General features: G+C 42.3%; 1 protein-coding gene across 1 annotated transcript in view; it reads right to left on the minus strand.

Moving 5' to 3' along the window:
* Nucleotides 1-14,943, minus strand: part of RC3H1 (ring finger and CCCH-type domains 1) — a gene marked incomplete in the record, with an annotated part of 3,590,040 nt that overhangs the window by 1,447,569 nt on the left and 2,127,528 nt on the right. Inside the window, 1 exon segment of the mRNA XM_044055940.1 lies at nucleotides 12,361-12,510. Within this exon segment, the coding sequence (XP_043911875.1) occupies nucleotides 12,361-12,510 (150 nt within the window).

Consider the following 14,943-nt stretch of genomic DNA (forward strand, 5'->3'; position numbering starts at 1 on the left):
CTCTCCAACTTCTATTTGTGAAAGGCTCAGACTTCCTGCTCAGAAGGTCCACTTAACAGTTTTCGTGACTGGCAACGTATCTTGCCTGAATGAGGTGCAAGTTGGGACTGGACTGCCAGCCTTATATTATCACAGATAACATAAGAAGGCTATGACTATGCATTCCTCTGCTTAGTGATATGCCAAGTCACTGCTATGTGGTTTTTGCTTATATATATGGCCTTCAGATTCAGAACTAATTGAAAGGGAAAGAGTGACACATGGTCACTTACGTACTTCAAACTGATGTGTTTTTTTTGTTTCAAAACCAGCTGCCCTATACTAAGAACTATAAAAGTAGGCCTCCACTCACATTCTAATACATCAGCTGTCAGATGCCGATTTGGTTCTAGGCTGAGTAAGTTACTGACCACTTGCATGGTCTTTTGCCCTCCATAAAAACGGCTAGGATAAGTGAGAGAACATATTGTAATGGCCACTTTTACATTTCCTGAATGCTCTTCAGGCACAATGCCTTCCTCATAAACTGCCTTGTATGACAGATCACCAGAATGGACAAAGATATGAAGCCCAGGGCTTCAAGTCCTTTGCTAGTAGGTGAAATCTTCAGGAAATAAGCAAGCATGTCTCTGATTTGACTAGTCACACAGCAGACCAGCAAGGCAATGTGAGCCCTTCTGTAAAGAATGGCACCCAATAATTTCTTCTTCTGGGAAGGTTTCAGACTGGACTTCTGTATATTCAAGGAATTCACCAGACTCTGAAAGCAGTGATTTATAGGGCTGAGGCTGCAGTTTCAACTTTGTGAAGAGAGCATGAATACAGCAATCCTTCAGCTAGGGATAAAAATAAATACAGTTGTGTACGCTTATCATATATGTAGATGTTTGAGTGTATTCACTGTTGCAGTCATCACATTTGGGTTATCCCTGCCAGGGTAGTCCAGAGACTTAGTATTTCTGCATCGGTTGCTGTCACTTGAGGACTGACGTCAGGTCGTCAGTAGTATAAAGTAAGGCAGCCAACGCCATTACATCAGTTTTTCTTGCCCTAACCAGTCAGGAGCCCCCAAGTAGGAGGCCAGGTTCTGGTGGAAGAAACCCCACCAGTGGAAAATATCAATATGTCCCTTGTAAGGCAAGGAGAACAACAAGTTAGAATGGTAATAAAAGGAGAAAGAGAAGAAATGGGGACGGAGGGAGGGAAACCAGGACTGCAACAGTGAATGCACTCCAACATCTACATTTATGGTAAGTTTACACAACTGTACTATGTTCTTCGTGTTTCACTGTTGCAGTCATCACATTTGGGTTGATTCCCAAAGCTGAGGAAAAGGGTGGAGGCAGTCAAAGAACTAGGGGCTGGCTAGGATGCCCTGAAAAACTGCAGAGGCAAACCCTGCCATGTATTTGGAGAAAAGAGGCAGGTGGTAATGCTTGGTAAAAGTGTGAACAGAAGCCCAGGTGGCAGCCTCCAGGATGTCCTTGGTGGGGAAAGCTGCAGAGGGGGAGGCTGCTCTGATGGAGTGTGTCCTGATCCCCTTGGGGGGGGGGGGGAGTTTCTATGCTGTTTGTAGCAGAAATGGATGCAGTGTGCTATCCATTTGGAAATGGTTTGTTTGGAGATGGCTTTGCCTTCTGCCCCTGTAGTAAAGCTAACCAGCAATTGATCAGACTTTCTGAAGGATTTAGTCCTGTCTAGATAGAATCTGAGATGTCTCTTCACATCTAGAGAGTGAAGAATCCTTTCCCCCTTGTTCTGGGGATTAGGAAAAAAGGTGGGCAAATGAATGGTTTGGTTGAGAGCCACACTGGACACCACCTTAGGCATGAAGGAAGGGTTAGTTCTGAGGGATACCCTGTCTGCACGGAAGATGATGAAGGGTTCCACAGCCATGACTGCTTGCAGCTCAGAGACTTCTGGCTGAAGTGATGGCCAGAAGGAATGCTGTCTTCTAGGAGAGAAATTTTAGCTCTGCAGATGAAGCTGGTTCGAAAGGAGGCAGGGTGAGCCTTTCCAATATGAAGTTAAGGTCCCAAGCTGGTATTGGTGCCCTTCTGGGTGGCCTCAAGTTGCTAGCCCCTCTTAGGAACCGTTTGTTCAGATGGTGTGAGAAAAGGGGCTGCTCAGTGGGAAAATGAACAGAAACAGCAGAGGCATGAATTTTTATAGAGGAGAAAGAGAGACCCCTGTACAGTACGTCAGCTAAGTAATCCGGGATGATAGGGAGGGAGGGCTGTGCCATATTGGCTCCCTTAGCCTGGATCCAGGTGCAGAACCTTTTCCATTTATCAGTATAAGACTTTATGGTGCTAGGTCACCTGGCCTCATGGATAACATCCAGAACCTGTTTACTGAGATTGGCAGATTGGTTCGGGGTTAAGGAATAAGCCAAGCTGCCAAGCTGCCAAACTGAGTGTCTGCAATTGGGGATGCATGAATTCCCCTTCCCTCTGGGTCAGGAGGTTTGGAATCTGAGGAAGATGCAAAGGGGGTAGCAGGGACAGGCTGCACAGCAAGGGGTACCAGTGCTGCCGCGGCCAGTCTGGAGCTATTGCAATAGTCCTTGGTTTTTCCTCCCTTATTTTGAGCAGTACCCTGGGGATGAGAGGTAGAGGAGGAAAAGCATAGACCGATAAGATTGACCCAGGGGAAGGACAGGGCATCCAATTTTCAAGTGATGCTCCCTGGTGCAGAATTTGCTGAGCTGATGGTTGGTGTGGGAGGCAAAGAGGTCGACCTTCGGGGTTCCCCATTTCTGAGTTATTAGGGTGAAGGTACTTCTGTTGAGTTGCCACTTGTGTGGGTCCAGAAGATTTCTGCTTAATTGGTCTGCCAGAGAGTTGAGAGAGCCTGGTAGGAATTGTGCTAACAGGTGTTGCATGGCAGATGCTGTGTGCCACGGGGTCATGGCCAGCCTGCATAGAAGATAGGAGTGAGTCCCTCCCTGCTTGTTCATGTACCACATCACAATGGTGTTGTCTGTTTTGATCAGGAAAGCTCCTGGAGAGAGAAGGGGCTTAAAAGCTATCAAGGCGTGCTGCACAGCCATCATCTCTTTTTGACTTATGTGCAGAGGGATTTGCTGTAGGCTCCATTGGCCCTGTATGCACCTGTCGTCCAGTTATGCACCTCAAGCATAGTCTGATTTGTCTGTGGTGCGGGTCTGGGTGGTGGGGAGAAAGGCATTCCCTTGTTGTGGAAGCATGCTGTTGCCCACCAAAGAAAATCTTTTCTGAGCCAAGGAATTATAGGTAGAAGAGTTTCCAGGTCTTGAGAGTGTTGGCACCAAAGGCTCTTTGGTACCACTGAAGTTTCTTCATATGCAGTCTGGCATATGGAATGAGCAGTACGCAAGATGCCATGAACCCCAGAACTTGCAGGATCTACCTTGCAATTAGCTGGGACCTGGTGGCTAGTTGAGAGAAGTAGGCTGTCAGGAAAGTTTGTTTCTCAGGAGTAAGGTATGCCATCTGGGATGCTGTGTCTAGACTTGCTCCCAAGAAGATTATCCTTTGGGTGTGCACCTGTTTGGATTTCTTTTTGTTGATTGTGTACCCTAGGGAGGTTAGTAGGGTCTTTACAAAGACCAGGTGTTTCAGCAGTTTTTCCTGACTGTCTGCCTGAATGAGGCAGTCATCTATGTATGGGTAAATCTGAATATTTCTTTGTCTGCAAAAGGCAATGGCCAGAGCCAGACATTTTGTGAAAACTCTGGGAGCAGTAGATAAGCCAAAGGGAAGTGCAGAGAACTGAAAGTGTTGATATCCTGTCCTGAAGCAGAGATATTTCCTGCATGACTGGTGGCTAGCCAAGCATCCTTGGACAGCATGGGTAGTAGCTTCTGGAGGGTGAGCATTTTGAATTTTGGGATTACCAGGAAGGTGTTTAGAATGGATAGATCGAGGATGGGGCAACCAGGTGACCTCTTTTCTGGGCACCAGAAAAAGTCTGGAGTACAAACCTTGGCCTACCTGTTCTGCAGGAACATGCTCTACTGCCCTCATAGAGAGCAGGGAAAGGATTTGCTTTTGTGCCTCTGCTCACTGATTTGGTGGTAGGTCTGGGAACCCTTTTGGAATTGGAAGGGTGTGGAAGGAAAATTTGTATCCCTGAGACACAATGTTCAGAACACAGTGGTCCTTGGTAATAGTGGCCCAGGTGCTTGAGTGAAAGAGTTTTCCTCCTAGGGGTAAGTGAAGGTGTGCAGAGGGAGGGGGTGGAGGAGGTGAGTCATTGTGAGTTCTTACCATAAGGTGGTGGCTTAGAACTTCCTGTTTTTTAAGTGGAGATAGTCCACTGCTTAGATCTCTGCATTCCCTGGGGCTGCTGTCTGGGGGGGGGGTCTGCTTCCATGGGCCCTAGGCTGGGCCGGTTTACTGGGAGCAGGAAAGGACCAGTGTTTGGAGGGGCAATGCCTGCTGAACCTAGGAGCCTGGACCTGCAAGAAATCCTTAAATGTTTGCATAGATTTAGCTTTTTCTTCCATCTTTTTTTAGACCTCTTCTGCCTTAGTGCCAAATAAGTTATGTTTGTGCAAGGGGGCATCCAACAATTTAGATTTGACATGGTCTGGCAGGGGCTGTTCCTTAAGGCATGCATGCCTTCTAATAACAGATCCAGTGACTGCTGCCCTGCAAGACGCTTCTAGGGTGTCAAAATCACAGTGCAAGGTGTGTTTAGTTACTTGACTTGCAGACTGTATTAACTCTTGTAAATCTTTAGATTCTGTCCAAGCAGGAAAATAAGCCATTTTTTGTTTAATGAGTTCCAAGGTATGTTGCTGAAATTTCAGCACATGAAATTGACAATTTAGTGCCCTGAGAGCAAGAGTAGCTGAGGTATATACTTTTTTACCCCATCTGTCTAATGCTCGGGAATCCCTGTCTGAGGGAGTGGGATTCTTAGTAGAGGTAGCTTTAATCCCTTTTGGCCCTTGAGAAATGACCTCAAGGTCAGCTGTGGGATTTTTAAAAAGATGCTTGTGTGAGAAAGGGACTTTATAGTACCTGTCTGGTTTTCTGGGAGCAGGAGGAACAGCGTCAGGAGTCAAGCTGGATTTGAGGAAAACATCCTCCACAACTTCCAGGACTAGGGGGATGGCCAAAGGTCTGTGTTGTGGAAGATCTAGGAACTCCCTGAGTCTCTTTTTAGATTGAGGGTAGTCCTGACTCTCCCATTGAAACTGCTCCCTTAAGATATGCAGTGTTTCCCCAAAGGAAAAATCCTCTGGGGAGAGGCTGAAGGAATGGAATCCTCTGCATCAGAATCCTAATAAGTGAAGAGGGGTTGCATGTCTTCATATTCAGATGCATCAGATTCATCTAAGTCTTGTTCAGATAAAACTACAGGGGACAGATCTCTTTTCCTTTTGGAGGGGGTAGCTTGGCTTCCCCTGATCAGCATAAGGTCTTCCACCATTTTAAGCATTTGAGACTGAGGCAAGGTAGCAGGCACCTGAGAGTGAGTCGTCAGTTTCTTGGGTGTGGTTCGTACCCTGCGCCTGAGAAACTCAGTAGTTTTAGAAAGAATGGTAGTCGCGAAAGAAGACGTCGGTCTGTATCGAGATTCTGTAGTGCGAAGGCCTTCCTCATAAGCCGGTGCCTGCTCAGCAGGTCCGGACCCATCTAAGGCTGAGACGACCGCATGATCCTTAGTCAAAGAAGAGTTTTGTGGCATAGTGGACTCCAGCGGCCTATGAAGCAACAGAAGCAGGCATCAGGGGCTGCGAAAGCACCTCACTGAGTAACGGAGAACTGATGACTAGCTTAACGGAAGCGTTGTCAGTAGGTTTGGACTTGTGTGGTCTGTCTCTATCTTTATCTTTACATTTTTTCAGAAGATCTAGGGTCGGATGGCTTACCGAAGCCTTATCGGAATTCGAGGTCTGTAAGCGAAAATATCAGTCTACAATAATTTTATTTTATTTTACATTTGCTGACCGGGCTAGTCTAGCTGGATACATGTCCATTTTCAGTAGAGGCCCGGTTAGAAAAGCTCCAAGAAAAACATACAAAATTAATATAGAAGTTATGACAGATACTGTAAAAAACAGCAATTGTTACATAAAAACATTAGTGTGTAATTCTTTTTTTTTTTTTTTTTTAAGCAGTACAAATTGTAATACTCATAGTGATTATGTGAGAAGGTACAATATACATATATACATAAATTTTATATGCAATAATATAGTATATTGAAACTTTAAAAGGAAGATTATAAAGGATGTAGGTTGAAAATTAGTGTAAAGGAAAAAAGTTAGTCAGGGTTAGTACAGGAGCATAGCCAGTGTTTATTGAGAAATAGTTTTAGATTCCTTTTAAAAAGTGAGAGAGAAGTCTGAGATGTGATTTCAGAGGGTAGTTTATTCCATAATTTCCCAACAGAGTTAGAGAACAAGGAGTCACCTGCTAAGTTGTTGGATTGGGTAGTATTGATCAGCAGTTTGTTTGAGGAGCGTAGATTCTTGAGATTATTATAAGGTGTAACGAGGCTAGAGAGTATTGGAGTGTTGCTGGGTTGATACAGGGTTTTGTGGGCTATTGTAAGCTGGTGAAATTGAAGCTGGTTAAACTCTAGCCAGTCTAGTTGTTTTAGATTCAAACAATGATGGGTTCTGAAAGGAGAGCCTGTAGCAAAGCTAGCAATATTGTTATAGGATGTTGCTAGTTTGTTGAGGTTGTTTTTAGAGAGATTGGTGTATATGGGAGACGCATAGAGTAGAGTGGAGATTAAATGGGTTCTGGCTATAGCGATCCTAGCTACTGGTGTAAGAAAGGGTTTGATTCTGTAAAGGGATCCTAGTTTTTTGTTAACTATGTTTATTGTGGTGTTTGTGTGAGTATCAAAGTTAAGGTTGTTGTCAATTGTTATTCCTAAGTGTTTAGTGGTTGGGTCAGGAGAAATAAGAGTACCGTTGTTGGATGTGAGAGTGAAATGTAAAGGGGTGGACTTTCGGATTGGTGTGAAGAGTAACAGTTTAGTTTTTTTGGGGTTTAGGAGGAGGCAGCGGTGTGAGTACCATTGTTCTACAGTACTGAGACAAGAGAGTAGACTGTCGAGGATGACAATCTGTGAAGTATGAGAATTCAGCAGGTAAGTCTGAAAGTGAGAGAATGTAGAAGAAAGTTGAGAGGCTAGTACGAAGAGAGTCAGGATGTTAGAGGAGTAGAATGTGATTAAAGATAACTTAGGACACAAGAGAGATGGTGAAAGAGTAAGTCCGTAGAAAACTGAGAACAGAGTTGGGGAGGTATGGTTAAGAATAGGAAAAGGAATTAATGAACAGAAAGCTTATATTGAGGCGCCGCCTAGTGGCCAGTCACTTTATTGCAACAAATAGGTCTCCTACAGGGGATAGTAGGCTAAGGGAGAGGGGGAGATAATCCAGTTAGTAATAGAGATTATATACGCTGGAAGTAAGGGTTATTTAAAATGATAAGTGATAAATGAGGGGGGAGGGGTTGGCTGCTGGCTAACCTGACTGGGAAGCTTGCCTAACCTAGCAGAGTCTTTAATACATTAATATTACTGCAATTTACTCGTAGCTGTAACAGTACATACTTTCACTGTCTTTTCAGAAAGGAAATGTCTCTCAGGGAGCTGGTAGGTTAATTCTTTAGTTAGGACTATTTTTCAGAGGCGTCCAGCAGGGTAAATTCAGGTGTTTAGTGCAGGAACACAAGGCTGGTAAATGTACAAAGAGAGAAAAGGTAGTGAGGCAGACAATACTAGAACTAGAGAGCAAGTAAAGAGTTTTCACAAACACAATTGCATGTATAACCTCAGTAAAAAATCACAATGCTCTATTTGTGTATCAAACGTCTAAAGATTACAATATATACCATGTGCTACTATGAACTCTAAAACCTCTTTATAACACAGACAGATAACTTAGGATAAAAGGAGCTGCATTTGCTATTAAAAAATAATACATTAACAAAGAAACAAGACTGCAATATGTATCGGGTACTACTATGAACTCTAAAATCTCTTCATAACATAGACAGATAGCTAGGATAAAACGAGCTGCATTTAAAAAAATATATACTAACAAGCAACTTTTACTGAATCTACACACATTGCTAACATACTGGCTGACAGGTTCAGTGCAAACTCCCCCCCCTCCCCCCCAAAAGGAGAGATATCTATTCCAGAGGATTGTAGCCCCCCAAACATCTCCAACGCCCAGGTGAGAACTGCCCTCACTAAGGCAAAAAACAGCATCCATGGGACCGGATGGTGTCCCCGGCTGTGTGCTTCATGAACTCAACGAGGAATTAAACCCACAGTTAGGACAGCTGTTTAATCTTAGCCTCACCTCAGGATACGTACCCAAGGAGTGGCGCACGGTGACTGTGGTCCCACTTCATAAGGGCGGTGCCTCCACAGACCCTGGAAATTACCGCCCCATTAGCTTGACAAGCCTTATCTGCAAAGCCATGGAGAGGATCATAATGGAACTCATAAATAAAGACATAGGGAACTTGCAGACTTTGGATCCAACCCAGTTTGGCTTTGTCAAAGGCAGATCCTGCCTCTTAAACTTGGTTGACTTTTTCGAGACAGCCACCAAGGCCATTGATGAGGGAAAGGCAGTCCATACAGCCTACCTCGACCTGGCAAAGGCCACGACACAATACCCCACTCAGGTATCATCGAAAAACTCATCAGCTTGAATGTAAACCCATACATCACAAGATGGGTTGCAAACTGGCTAAGCGACAGAACCCACAGGGTCAGAGTTGCTGGAGCCATGTCAGACTCAAAGCCTGTCACAAGTGGTGTCCCACAGGGCTCAGTCCTGGGTCCACTCTTGTTCGGCATCTACTTTTCTGAAGTACAAGCAAACACAGGAGGGTTATGGCTGACAAAGTTTGCAGATGACTGCAAACTGGGCGCCATAGTCGAAAACACATCTGACACAGATATCCTCCAGAAGGGCCTCACAGAAACGGATAACTGGTGCCAGAGCCATGGCCTGAAGTTAAACGCCAAAAATGCATAGTCATACCCTTCGGGAAAAACAAGGTTACCCCTAGCTACCATATAGGTGACAATCCACTGAGCACAGAAAAAGTCATCAGGGATCTGGGGACCCAAGTTGACAGTAGTCTTTCGTTTGACACTCATGTTGCTAAAGTAGTTAGGAAAACCTTCTATATCGCCCACCTGATCATGAAGGGATTCACATCTAGATCAAGGGAGGTCATCGTCCCCTGTACTCATCACTCATTAGACCTATGATTGAGTACAATGCCCGCTCGAATGTATCTGACCAGACACCTGATGCAGCTTGAAAGGCCCCAAAAGTTCCTCACCAAAAGGATAAAGGGTCTCAAAAATATGTCTTATGCTGCCCGACTGAAAGAACTCCAGCTTTATTCAGTCTCATACCGCTTGCTCAGAGGTGACCTGTGCCTGACATATAAGGCCATGTCAAACCCAGGATTTGATGAATATGCTTCACCTCAAAAAATCTAGATCCCTCAGAACCACAAGGGCGGGAGACTTAAACCTTGACACGGTTATAAATAGAACGTGCTGGAGGGACAGATTCATCACCCAGAGACTCCCTATGCTGTGGAACAAAATCCTGGTACATGTGAGGCAGAGCACCTCGCTGGCCTTGTTCAAGAGGAATCTTGACCAATGGATGGGAGATCGCAGATATACCCCAGGGATTACTTCAGTGTCACTGCTTGACAGAGGCACAGAAAAATGATAGGCATAGTTTTTATTCAAACTAAAGGGGTGGCGAAAGCCACATAACTATGGGCTAGGCTTATAAATGCCCTTGGGCAGATAGCCTAGTATGAACCTATGAACCTAAGACACAACACTTTTAGAGGTACCTAGTTCATGATAGTACAAATACATAGACAAAAGTAATCGGGTAGTACTGCAATGGACTACTCGTGAGTCGCTATTAAGGTTTAAGCCTATACATGAGAGCTGGCATAGGTTCTGTTCAGTAGGTACATAAATACATTTTATTCTGGCTTTTACTGATTATTAAATACAGGAAATGGAGGCAAAATGTCGCTGTGGTAAAGGTGTTATGTAGGTAGTAAGCGTTGCATTGAGTGATTAAGTAAACATCTGCACTTAGAGTGGGGTAGAACCAAAAAAGTTTTCAGGTCCACAGCAGTGGAATCATTTCTTTCAGACCTTCGTGCTCTGCGCTATATTGGTTAAGCATTTGCGGTAAAAACAGCGATAAGTACAGTGGTTAGTTCAACTCCACACATAGAAAGGATTGTAACACTTTACTATGGGTTCCGTGGCAGTAGAGCCGCTTTTTACAGTCCCCGGTGAATGACTCTTTATAGGCTCAGCATATGCAGCGCAATATGCTTAACAACAGTGTTAAAATAAACTCTGCACATAGAAAGGGTTGTAACAGTGTTAAAATAAGCTCTGCACATAAAAAGGATTGTAACACTTTACTATGGGTTCTGCGGCAGTAGAGTCACTTTTTACAGTCTCCGGTGAACGGCTCTTCATAGGCTCAGCATATGCGGCGCAATATGCTTAACAACAGTGTTAAAATAAACTCTGCATATAGAAATAGTTTTAAAAGTGTTAAAAAAAAGCTCTGCACATAGAAAGGGTTGTAACACTTTACTATGGGTTCCGCGGCAGTAGAGCCGCTTTTTACAGTCCCCAGTGAACAACTCTTCATGGGCTCAGCATATGCGGCGCAATATGCTTAACAGTGTTAAAATAAACTCTGCACATAGAAAGGGTTGTAACACTTTACTATGGGTTCTGCGGCAGTAGAGCTGCTTCTTACATTCCCCAGTGAACGACTCTTTATAGGCTCAGCATATGCAGCGCAATATGCTCAACAACAGTGTTAAAATAAATATCACACAAAGGAATCCACTGTGTTCATCTGTACAATGTTTTGTGTTCATAATAAAGCGTTACTACCAGGTTTTTATGGATATAATTAGAGTAGATATAGTGGCTAAATTAGCTCTGCACACTAACAGTGTGTTAACACTACCAAGGCAGTAGAGTCAGTTATAACAGCCCCACGTGCACCACGCTTACTATGTTTGAGCAGATATGTAGCATCTAAGTCTTACTTGAGTGGTTAACTAAACTCTACACAATTAAATTCACCATATGTGTCTAAACAACATTTTAAAGATTAAACCAAGCTATACAGTGGTTAACTGAACTCTACACAAATAAGTTCCCTGTATGTGTCTGTACAACGTTAAAGGCTATATCAAGCTATACTACATTGAATGAATACACACTGTACTAGGAATAAGTAATGGTTCAGTGGTACTATTGACTCTGCACATTAGATAGGGCAATAGCTTAACTCTGCACAACAGTTAGGGCAATAACCAACTGAAGTTGCTTCCAAGGCAGTAGAACCTCCAGATACAGTCCCACGTGCACAACGCTATAAAGGTATAAGCGTTTGCAGCGAGAGCGTAGACCGCAAACAAGTATTTACACAGCAAACAGTTAAAAGGGTTAGAAGCAAGTAATCTGTTCCATGGCAAGAAAGACTGATGTAACGGTGTTGGCTGCCTTACTTTATTGTAGATATGGTCAACAGGTGTGCAAGACTGCACAATTTTCATGGTTTGGGAATATTCCCTTTCCTCAATTTTATGCAATCTTGGACTTAGTCTATTTGATCGGCAGGTGGTATGGGGGTGCAAATGGGGCTTGTTTTTTTAATTTTCTTTTTGTTTTCAGTTCTGCATGCTTTGATGTTGTTCTTATTGCAGTGTAATAGAGGGTCAATATTTGTATTTTTTATGTATTACAGTGTATGTTTTGGACATCGATAAACCCAAATGTCAACTAAGCCACAGAGAATTATGCAAATACATGTATTACATATATATATATATATACATACATACACACACACACACACACACACACACACACACACACACACACACACACAGGTATGTTTTCCTACCAGAAGGATGAAAGCTCACAAGAGTGAATGTCAAAAGGCAGAACTGGCAATAATGAAATCCTGTAAGGTCGAACAACAAAGACCTTGACTGTGTAGGATCACAGTACAGTGAGGATTGGGGTTTTGCTCCTTCCCACACTGTAGTACAATCTCTGAGTTTGCATATAAAATTAGTGGAGGTGTGGAGGTATCCCCCCCACCAAAAGAAAAAAAGCAGATGATGTGTTTTTTTTTTATTCCAACCTTTTGGGTTTTTGACGTTCCTGATTTGGTCTTTTGACATTTGCTCTAATGCACTTTTATCCCTCTGATAGCGAAGTACATATATACATTTATTTATTTACTTACTAAATCAAAGCACAAATGTCTGCAGATCTGTAGCTCACAAACAAGAAACAACTTACCTCTTCAGCACTGAATGCATGTGGTAATGTTGGAGAAGGTGCAAATGGAGGAGGTGAGATAACTTTACGTTCCTCTAGCTGTGCCATGATTTCCTTTCTTCTTCTGTGCAGTTCATCTAAGCTAGGCTGAGGCACCCTGTTGTAGGTCTCCTACAGAGAGAAGGTTGAGCTATTCACTAAAGGAATTCTTGTTACATAACCACTTATAAATAAATCTTCATCCTTTGTAAGAAAGCCAATTTCATAAACAAATAATGGTTTTAAGAATCTCTTCACTGAACCACAAAGAAATGAGTGGAGATACTAATGACCTAGAAGAAGAATTAAACTTGAGGCCTACTGTAATAATGCAAGGTAGAATGCTTGCCAGAACTGCACTCGCAGGAATAATTACCCTTCTTTGTCCATCCTACTAAGTAGGATAGCAATACTCAACTACAGTAGCTTTTTACTCAGTTACCAAATAATAAAAATTGTGCTGTGCATGTGTGTGCGCGCAACTGAACGCACACACTCGAAGTGACAAGTCAGCAATGTTTTCTGAAAGACAACTCTTTTCAACTTCACTTTACAAATGCAAGCTTAATATTCACAGAAACAAATCTACACCTAATAAATATTTTTTGTCATTAAGCATACCCTACAAGAAATGCAAAACATTATTTGTCCTAAAAAGTAAGGCACTATATATATATATATATATATATATATATATATATATATATATATATATATACACACACATAAAACCCTGATAAATAGATAACAAAATGCAGATTTATAAATTGGCAAGACAGATGCAAATAAGAAAACCTCCCCTCCAATTTATAACATAATATAGCATTCATCTGTGCAACAATGGAGTTTAGGCTACCTCTTCCACCATGAATTATGTAAAATAGGCAAACAATCATTGAAGGAGAGCAAATAGAAAGCTACATTTTTAGTACAACTCATTAATATTTCTCAAACAAAGCTCAGTCTTAGAGAGTCAGCACAGAAGGAGCATTTGGATATGCACAGGGAAAAGTGGAGTTCTTGGTTAAAATTTCGAAGTGCAACTATATGAGTATACTCACCAGAACTGCATATCTTTGAGGGGAAAGGTCACAGAAGCAGTAAATCATATTTGAGATACTCATCAGTGCAGTTGTTTGTTTTCCAGTTTTTCCACAGCCATACTTCCTCCCCACATTTACCAGTGATGAACTCAAGCAATTACTACAATTAGTAATGATGTCTCATTACGTGTGACACTCAAAATGAAGAACAGTGGCACGTACCCAGATCAGTTCTGGGAAAGAAACTCTGCTACAACAGTACTTTTGTTACATTAAAACATGAAACACATTAGAAAGCACTGTGAATTTTACAGTGTTTACAATAAGGTATGAACAGAGGCCCAGTTAGCTGCTTCACAACTGCCTTGGGCAAAGACATTCCTAAAAAGGACATCAAGTATATCTGCTACTGATGTAGAATGATCTTCTAATCTTCTGATTCAGAGATTTATTATGGTGATGAAAACAAAACTTAGTGCAGTTAGACGGCCATTTGGATAATGTCTGCTTAGATAATGTTATTCCAAATGTGTCATGTTTGAAAGGCAATCATAATTTTTCCATTACTTGCTCCTTGTCAAATAGCATCTCAGTTGTCTGTGCAAGTCCAAAGAATCTAACAGCCTCTCTTCATATTTTGAGACTTTAGGAAGAAAACTGGATGTTGTGAAATTGATTTAGATACAGCATTGGGCATAAATGATGCTTTTGTTCCTAAGGCCACTCTGTCCCTAAAGTTCGGATAAAATCCTAGTAGAAGTTGCAGCCACAAGAAAAATAGTCTTCAGGAAAGGAATTTTAAAGCACATCAGCAGTTTTTTTTTTCAAAAGGTATTAAGAGTCGGTCTGATTTTTTAACACAAAAATTGTAAGTCCCAGAGAGGTGCTACTAGTTTTCTGGGCGTCTTGAATGATGATTAATGTTAAGGAAAGCTTTAGCCATAGGAAGAGCACCCAAAGGTGGATCTGCAAAAAGACATGACATGATAGATGAAAGGTAGACTTTAATGGAAGCCTAACTAATCCTGAATAAAAGCTTAGGTAGCTAAGGCCTGGTGCTGATGCTGCTAGAGGATCAGTCTGGTGAGCAGAATATCAGGCAGAAATTCTTTTCTACTGTCCTAGACTTCTTGTTTTAGATTCCATGTCTTTTTGAGGATGCAATATTTGGTTCATATATTTCTCAGTCTAGAATAAGGGACTTCTCCCCCAGGCTGTCAGGATGTGTTTCAAGACAGCAGAGTAATGCTTTGAAGAAGTCATTGTTTTTTTTTTTTTTGGAGCTGCAGAAGTAGAGAAAACTGTCAACGTTAGAACAGCATTATGCTGATGACACTGAACATGTCACATCTGAAAATTACCAGGATGTTTGATATGAGAACGTCTGTTGAAAAGATGCAAAGGACTCCCTCCTGCTTCACTTATTTGAAAAGTTATTTTTGACATACATTTCTCCGACTGGTGCTTGGAGCAAATCGTTTAGAGATGGCAAACGAAGGGTACAAACAAATCTATTCAAAGG

Source organism: Protopterus annectens, chromosome 14.part0, assembly GCF_019279795.1.
Source record: "Protopterus annectens isolate FY-2018-M chromosome 14.part0, PAN1.0, whole genome shotgun sequence".
In the NCBI taxonomy this organism is placed as follows: domain Eukaryota; kingdom Metazoa; phylum Chordata; order Ceratodontiformes; family Protopteridae; genus Protopterus; species Protopterus annectens.